This window comes from Glycine soja, chromosome 16, assembly GCF_004193775.1.
Source record: "Glycine soja cultivar W05 chromosome 16, ASM419377v2, whole genome shotgun sequence".
NCBI classification, from domain to species: domain Eukaryota; kingdom Viridiplantae; phylum Streptophyta; class Magnoliopsida; order Fabales; family Fabaceae; genus Glycine; species Glycine soja.
The window spans coordinates 7969129-7978057 of NC_041017.1; the positions used below are offsets into that span (position 1 = coordinate 7969129).

The 8929-nt window shown below is 34.0% G+C and overlaps 1 protein-coding gene across 1 annotated transcript; it reads right to left on the bottom strand.

Moving 5' to 3' along the window:
• Positions 1-6131: 6131 nt before the first annotated feature.
• On the bottom strand, positions 6132-8312 carry LOC114389327. The gene is made up of 3 exons (XM_028349971.1): positions 8159-8312; positions 7550-7777; positions 6132-6703 (listed from the first exon to the last, which is right to left on the bottom strand). Exons 2-3 carry the CDS (start codon positions 7730-7732, stop codon positions 6452-6454), a joined length of 435 nt encoding a protein of 144 aa, XP_028205772.1. The 5' UTR covers positions 7733-7777; positions 8159-8312; the 3' UTR covers positions 6132-6451.
• Between the last annotated feature and the right edge of the window lie 617 nt (positions 8313-8929).

Here is an 8929-nt window from a genome sequence, read left to right on the forward strand (position 1 = left end):
CTAAGTTTTTAATTTTTTTGCATTTTACAATCACTAATGAAAAATGAGATTTTAACTTTTGATATCAATTGTAATTATAAGCACATAGAAAGTGACTTTTGAAATGTATTATAAAAGTGATATTTTACATCACATTGTTACATGCTAAAATGCATAAAAATTAAAAATTTGAATGATAAAATTTGTGAAATATTTAAAGTTGAAAAGTTAAAATTCTGAAAAAATATCTTAAGTTATAAAATTGTAAAATTATGAAAGTTGAATGATAAAATTTATAAAAAAAAAAAACTTAAATAATAAAATTCATAAAATAATAAAAATTTGATAGTAAAATTTGTAATTAAGTTTTTATTTTTTCATGCAAAGTTCTTTGTACACTGACTTATATACCCGCAATATAATCCTAGGTGATACTGGCGGTGGCTAGGGTGCACAAGTGAGTTGATATCATCTTCCTGATAATGAGACCTAGATTTTTCTCTCCCTCTCCCTTCCCGACGGCGGACCAAATCATGCTGGCAGCCTTCATTCCCCCGTTGTTTGCCTTCATCGTCGTACTGGCTTCGTTTGAAACAAATCTATTCAACCGATGTAAGCGGCGGTGGTCATCGTCACAGTTGTTTCTGTTGTCGGGGAGCCAGACGGAGGTTTTGGTGGGAGGTGGGAGGTGGGAGCACCAGGCAGTGTAGTTGCGGAGAGGAGTTTGGTGCAGAAGGAGCGGAGGATGGAGGGGTCGACGGCGTCGGGGTGGCGATGGCATGCCGTCGATGTCGGGCTCGACCTTGATGAGAGAGTTGTGTTTTTTTTTTTTTTGTTTCTTGATCGGTTTTTGGTTTCTAGATCTGAGAAAAAGAGGGAGAGCCGTTGTCGTTGCCATCGCCGCTACGGTGGGTTCACGGTGTGGGTTGTTGGTGGATTTCCTGATACTTCACGGTGGTTTCGTCATTGTCTTCGCCGTGGTGGTTTCGATGGTGTCATGGCCGTTGGCTCTTGGTGGCAGCGACGCCCATTTTAGTGGTGGATTAGACTTGGGAGAGATGAGGACAGAGGGACAAAGTGGCAAAAATGAAGGGAAAAATGAAAAAATCTTAGCCTTTAATTAAAAAAATAATATATCCAATGATTTAAAAAAACTTTGCATGGTGTTAGGGATGCAACATTTGGTGAGACCTATTTAAGATTTGGCTTGACTTATTTAGTGTATAAAGTATGATTGTTAAACTCGCGATTTTACGAAGAATCATAAAGGTTTCATAAAATAGTATCGAATCGAAAATTTGTAAGAGTTTATTTAAATAAAAAATATATATTAATATTTTTTTATATAAAATTATAAGTAAATATTTCAATCCTAAAATAAATAAAAATAATAAACTTTAACAATAATTCAATAAATCAATTAAAAGCAATAAACTTTAACAATATTCTTGCATCTTACAGCTTTGTTTTGTTGATTGATAAAGCTAAGGGAAATAGTATTGATAGAGCTTATTTTATTGCTCAAAAACTAATTAAAAACAGTAAAAATCAAACACTAAATTGTAAACATTCTACTACTGCTCTAAGAAGAGCTTAACAATATATAAAGTAGTCAAACACACATTCAATAATTGATCTATAAAGGGATAGAGAGTAATTCCTAATTTTCTTCTCCCATCCTCTTGGAAATTAGCAAGGCAACATGCTTTTATCCTCCTAATGGATTCCCTTTCTAAAGACAACTTTCCAAGTTTGTAAGAACAATTAAATTGTAGGATTTTTGGGAAATTTTAGAATTTGAGTTAGCAACTATTAACTAAGATCCTATCATTTAAATAAAAGATACTACATCATGCTCAATGATCCAAAGTATCTTAACAAATGGGTAAAGTCTCATTCAGAATCTTACACAGCAGCTTAATCATATACCCCAAACTGCTTTCTTCTCGTAGCTCCCATTTATTTTGCTTTCCAATGGAAAGCTATTAGAACTAATCACAGGCTTTCTTTAGGCAACACTATGCAAACTAACAATACTAAGAAAACCATAGTTAAAGAAATTCATGTAAACAATAACTAATTAGTCACAACTTAACACACACAACAACTATCAATCTCACTCACCCTCGATGAGTTCTATTGCAAGAATGGAAAAAGCTTACGATCCATGAACATGGATGAATTCCTTTCTAGCATTTGGATCTCTGATGATAACAACCAAGTTAACCCACCACTACCCACCCTTGATGAAGCTGCAAAGGGTAAAAGTGTACTAGAAACAGAACCCACTACTCAAAAGGAAACAACAGAACCCACTACCCACCCTTGATGAAGCCAAAATTTCAATTAACAGATAATTTGTCCATGTTCGGGGGACCACCTTAGCGTTGTCAGAATTCAACACTAAGCATCGTTTCAAACTTTCAATTAACAGATACTCCCTTGATTTAGCAACATGACTCAAAACTCAACACTACAATGAAGCTAACAATAACCTTGCCAAAATTTCAATTAATTGATACTCCCTTAATAAACATCGTTTCAAACTTTCAATTAACAGAAATGCTTTGAGAAAGAAAGCACCTTAGCGTCGTGGAGCAAAGCTTGGAGCTAGGTCATGAAATGAGGGCTTTCAACGAGTGAGGGCTTTCAAGTTTCAAACAATGACGAGGACAACCACGACGCGAGTAGCTTAGCAGTCTAGTACGACAACGATGACGACCACCACCACGACGCGAGTAGCTCAACGAGAGTCATTTTCTGGGGTGAGTAGCTTAAACAAGGCAGAGTGAGTGAGTAGACAGAGTCACGAGAGTCATTTTTGGGGGTTGTTGTACGACACCGTTTCGGGTTTTCATAAACCCGTGGACTTGGAGCAAACTCGCGAGTCTACCAAAACTCGTTCGAGTCTATGCAAAATCGGACGAGTCTACTCCGGTTTCGATGTTGCTTCCGATTTAACTCGCCAACCCTTAGTAGAATTGTAAAATTGTATGATTTTACGATTTAAATCGCAAGTTTAACAACCATGCTATAAAGGCCTCAAGCTGTTTAAAAAGATTTTTTAGATAAAAAGGCCAAACCCAAACTATTAAAATAAACTTGTTAAGCTTGACAAGCCAGTCTGTTTAAGTAATAATAACAATAATAATAACTATAACTACTATTATTATTAAATAAAAAACTTTTAAAACAATGATTGTCTATACGATGATTATCTGCACTTTAATTTATTGGTTTAAGGGTGTATATCTTGAATTATACTTTATTTGCTAGCTTTATAGCAATTGACAGATTAATGATGATTATCTATACCATTTTTATGACATTATGAATGACAGGATGAAGTGGTATAAAGTGCTTATTTCACTTGCATGTGAAAAATTTCCAAAAAGAGAGAGACTCAAGTTAAAAGGATAATGCAACCAGATTAATACTTCCAATGAAAAGAATGTTTTGTAAAGACATTTTCAGACAATTTAAATATTTTTGTTTGGCTATATTAGTATAAATCATCTCTAATCCATACATTTTTTAATATTATGCTCTTTTTTTATTTTCTTTTGATATACTTTGTGTTTTAACGACTTTGTGTTTCTTTTTTTTAGTTAATATTTCACTAGGTTTTAAAATAATTAATTCATCAAAGACGTCTTTAAGCAAGCTTTTAAATAAGCTCGTAGGTCAAGCCAGACTTTTATGTAAGTCGAGCCAAGTCATGAAAAAAGCCTATAACAGGTAATGAATCAAGCTCAAAGTCTTGCGTATTCAACTCAATCCCGGTAAAACTTGCCTTGGCTCATTTCCACCCCTTGCTGTCCAAATTATTTCCCTTATGCACCCTAGTTATCGTCGTAGTACATTGGGTTAAGTTTTTTATTCTTTTGCATGAAATGTTACACCCAAAAATATTGATGAACTTTCCAAGTTTGTAAGAACAATTAAATTGTAGGATTTTTGGGAAATTTTAGAATTTGAGTTAGCAACTATTAACTAAGATCCTATCATTTAAATAAAAGATACTACATCATGCTCAATGATCCAAAGTATCTTAACAAATGGGTAAAGTGTCATTCAGAATCTTACACAACAGTTTAATCATATACCCCAAACTGCTTTCTTCTCGTAGCTCCCATTTATTTTGCTTTCCAATGCAAAGCTATTAGAACTAATCACAGGCTTTCTTTAGGCAATACTATGCAAACTAACAATACTAAGAAAACCATAGTTAAAGAAATTCATGTAAACAATAACTAATTAGTCACAACTTAACACATACAACAACTATCAATCTCACTCGCCCTTGATGAGTTCTATTGCAAGAATGGAAAGAGCTTACGATCCATGAACATGGTTTAATTCCTTTCTAGCATTTGGATCTCTGATGATAACAACCAAGTTAACCCACCATTACCCACCCTTGATGAAGTTGCAAAGGGTAAAAGTGTACTAGCAACATAATCCACTACTTAAAAGGCAGCAACAAAACCCACTACCCACCCTTGATGAAGCCAGAATTTCAATTAACAGATAATTTGTCCATGTTCGGGGGACCACCTTAGCGTTGCTAGAATTCAACATTAAGCATCGTTTCAAACTTTCAATTAATAGATACTCCCTTAATTTAGCAACAGAACCCAAAATTCAACACTACAATGAAGCTAACAATAGCCTTGCCAAAATTTCAATTAATTGATACTCCCTTAATAAGCATCGTTTCAAACTTTCAATTAACAAAGATGAATTAACAGAGAAGCTTTGAGAAAGAAAACACCTTAGCGTCGTGGAGCAAAGCTTGGAGCTAGGTCATGAAATGAGGGCTTTCAACGAGTGAGGGCTTTCAAGTTTCAAACAATGACGAAAACCACCACGACGCGAGTAGCTCAACAGTCTAGCACGACAACGATGATGACAACCACCACAACGCGAGTAGCTTAGCGAAAGTCATTTTCTGGGGTGAGTAGCTTGAACAAGGCAGAGTGAGTGAGTAGACAGAGTCGCGAGAGTCATTTTTGGGGGTTGTTGTACAACACCGTTTCAGGTTTTCGTAGACCCGTGGACTTGGAGCAGACTCGCGAGTCTACCAAAACTCGTCCAAGTCTACGCAAAATCGGACGAGTCTACTCCGGTTTCGATGTTGCTTCCGATTTAACTCGCCAACCCTTAGTAGAATCGTAAAATTGTACGATTTTACGAATTAAATCACGAGTTTAACAACCATGCTATAAAGGCCTCAAGCTTTTTAAAAAGCTTTTTTAGATAAAAAGGCCAAACCCAAACTATTAAAAAAACTTGTTAAGCTTGACAAGCCGACCTGTTTAAGTAATAATAATAACTATAACTACTATTATTATTAAATAAAAAAATTTTAAAATAATGATTATCTATACGATGATCATCTGCACTTTAATTTATTGGTTTAATGGTGTATATCTTGAATTATACTTTGTTTGCTAGCTTTATAGCAACTGAGAGATTAACGATGATTATCTATACCATTTTTATGGCATTATGAAGGGTAGGATGAAGTGATATAAAGGGCTTAGAGAGTTTCACTTGCATGTGGAAAATTTCCAAAAAGAGAAAGACTCAGATTAAAAGGATAATGCAACCATATTAATACTTTCAATGAAAAGAATATTTTGTAAAGATATTTTTAGACAATTTAAATATTTTTGTTTGGCTATGTTAGTATAAATCATCTCTAATCCATACATTTTTTTAATACTATGCTCTCTTTTTTATTTTCTTTTGATATACTTTATGTTTTAACGGCTTTGTGTTTCTTTTTTTAGTTATTATTTCACTAGGCTTTAAAATAATTAATTGATCAAAGACGTCTTTAAACAAACTTTTAAATATGCTTGTAGGTCAAGCTAGACTTTTATGTAAGTCGAGCCGAGTCGAGCCTGTGAAAAAAGCCTATGACAGGTAATGAGTCAAGCTCAAACCTTACGTATTCAACTCAATCCGAGCTCAAGCTCAATAAAACTTACCTTGGCTCATTTCCACCCCTTGGTGTCCAAATTATTTCCCTTATGCACCCTAGTTATCGTCATAGTACATTGGGTTAAGTTTTTTATTCTTTTGCATGAAATGTTACACCCAAAAATATTGATGAACTTTAAAATTGCTCTTAAGTCTTATCCATCAACAAAAATTGTTTCTCTCAAGATATTATTAACATAAGCAAGAATTAGAAGTATATTGGATGAACCCAACTGCTCGTGGATCCTGGGAAAGACAACCCATTACATTTGTGAATAAATTATTTCACCCAAGCTACAAAGATGTTATTTTGTAGAATAGCTAGAGACAGCTCGGAGTTCACGAAATTACATGTTCAAGCCCACACTGGTCATGTTTGATTGTTATCTAGTACCGTAAGTGAGCACATGTTTGGCACCAATAATACTACGCAAAACGGTTTTGTCCTCTCATAATGGAAACTAATAAAATACTCAGCTATCTTTTAGTTCACTGTTTCTTCTTCGTTCACTTCATATTCCTCATCATCTTCATCCTCATCCTCATCACCATGTTTACCGATCTGGGAGAATTTGCTTAGCTCATATCTGCCTTCATCCCCATAGGAGTCAAGCCCAAATTTTGTATTACGCTGCTTAACCAAAAGCCAACGCAATAACCGATCTTCCTTGTTTAGGTAATGCAACTCTTTGTTGATTTCCGGTGTAGCCATCATGCTCATTTGCATCAGCAGGCCCTATAGCAATTAAAAATGGAAAATGGAAACACATTATATTACGATTGCATAATTTTTATTCAAACTTAAAAAAAGAATTTTTAAATCCTCCTATTTCACAAGACATGCTCTCAAACTAAGCAAAGTTTGCTGACACTTCACTAGCTGCAAGCAGAAAACCGCAAATTCAATAATCAACAAACATTTTTCAATAGTATGTTCCAATTCACTTTTTTTGTGCCACGTTGGATTGAAAAGTACTGATAGTCATACATTTACATGTCTAATAAATCAACTTCTACAATGCACCACCTCAAACCTAGAGTTATGTGAAACATATCACCAAATCACCAAATCCTTTGACATATCAGTACCACCAAAGCCTTTTTTTTTTTTTTAATTCAACCTACATTACATTAATTTGGTAATTTTATATGCATAGCTCTGTCCATGACTAATACAACCCTGATAGCAAAACACAGTTCAAGCAATGAGATTTTAATTTAAACAGAAAAAAATTGAAAGTATTCACCAAAAAAAGGTGGTGCTTTGATCATGTATTACTGGTGCACTAGTAGCTCAGATTCTGCAATGAGGTTAAATAGAAAGTGGAGAAAATGTCATAGACATAAATGTATAGTATAACACATAAATAAATAAATAAATAACAGGTCAGAATTAATCTTACAAGAAAAAAATAACTATACTATTGGCAAATGAATTCATTAATCTGAAAGTAGAAGTCAATGAAGGATCGGTTGCATTCTTGAAGTGACTTCTAGGCTCAAATCAGGCATTATAAAACAGCATATAAAAAACCTATAATGCATAAACTCTTGTTACAACATTACAAATAATCAATCTCACCTGATAATATCTTCCATCTAGCTTTTTCACACCATAGCCCAACTGAACTCTTCCGAGACTCTTGATATCAATGACAACCCCATTTCTTCTGCACACATGTTTTCCCACCCTTACAACTAAATCCATCACGGCTTCCTTCCTAATATGTGGCTTAAACAGAAACATACAATCGTAAGGAGGCATCTTATTCCTCCTGCTCAGGGGCAGCCAAGTCAGCTAACTATCTATCTGCATCATATAGCAATAAACGAATTTGCTAATACCATCTTTCAATTATATAATCAAACATAACGACAACAAATGCCATTATAATTAGTTTTTTTTTTTTTGATAGGCAAATGAATTATACTTATTGATTACCAACCTTTAGCACGAGATGTGACAAAGATTAAAGGATAAGTTACAAAAACGTAAGAAACAGAGACATCCATGTCATCCCCCAACCAAGCTACTGCTTGATTACCAACCTTTGTTGTTTGCGAAAATGTCACAACCACTCAACCCATCACCGCTAAAACTAATTCATTTTGTGAACTAACCCTAACCCTCTCCAACGCTTTGTCCTAATATAAGGGAAATAAAAGAAGCAATGGAAACGGAAAATCGTACCTTCAACGCCGCCTATGAAATCGAAGCTCCACTTCGATCGACGAAGGCGATGCAGTGAAACTAAGGTAACAGGGAGAGTGAGTATTAAACCTCCAAAGCCCAAACGACCTCGTTTTCTTAAAAAAAATTGTTTTTGATAAACTACATGGGCCAAAGCTTCATTGTAGGCATTTAAATCCTGCACCTCCAACTTGTATCCTGCAGCTCCCATCTTATGTATGTGAACAAAAATAGTTCTTTCACAAAAAACTCTTACTCTTAAATGTTCATTTTAGAAGGTAATTTTTACTTTCTGAAATAGATATTTTAGAATATTTTTAAAGTATTTACTTACATTCTAAAATATAATATGATGATACAAAACTATTTCTGATTAACTGTTTTGGAAGGTATCATGAACTCCCATTTTAGAAGATAATTTTCACTTTCCATAATAACTATTCCCAAATAGAAGAAAGTGTTCTAAAATTATTTCAAAATAACTATTCTAGAAAGTAAAATTACCTTCTGAAATAGAAATAAGTGTTCTAAAACTATTTCACAAAAGCTATTCTAGAAGATAAAAATTACCTTTCAAAATGAGCATTCTAGAATAGGGTGATACAAACTATTTCAGAATAACTATTTTAGAAAATAATTTTTACCTTCTGAAATAAAAATAAGTGTTTCAAAATTATTTTGAAATGTAAAAATTACTTTCTAAAAAAGTCGTTTCAGAATAGAATGCTCCAAACCTATTATAGAATAGTTATTTCGTAAGGTAATTTTTAC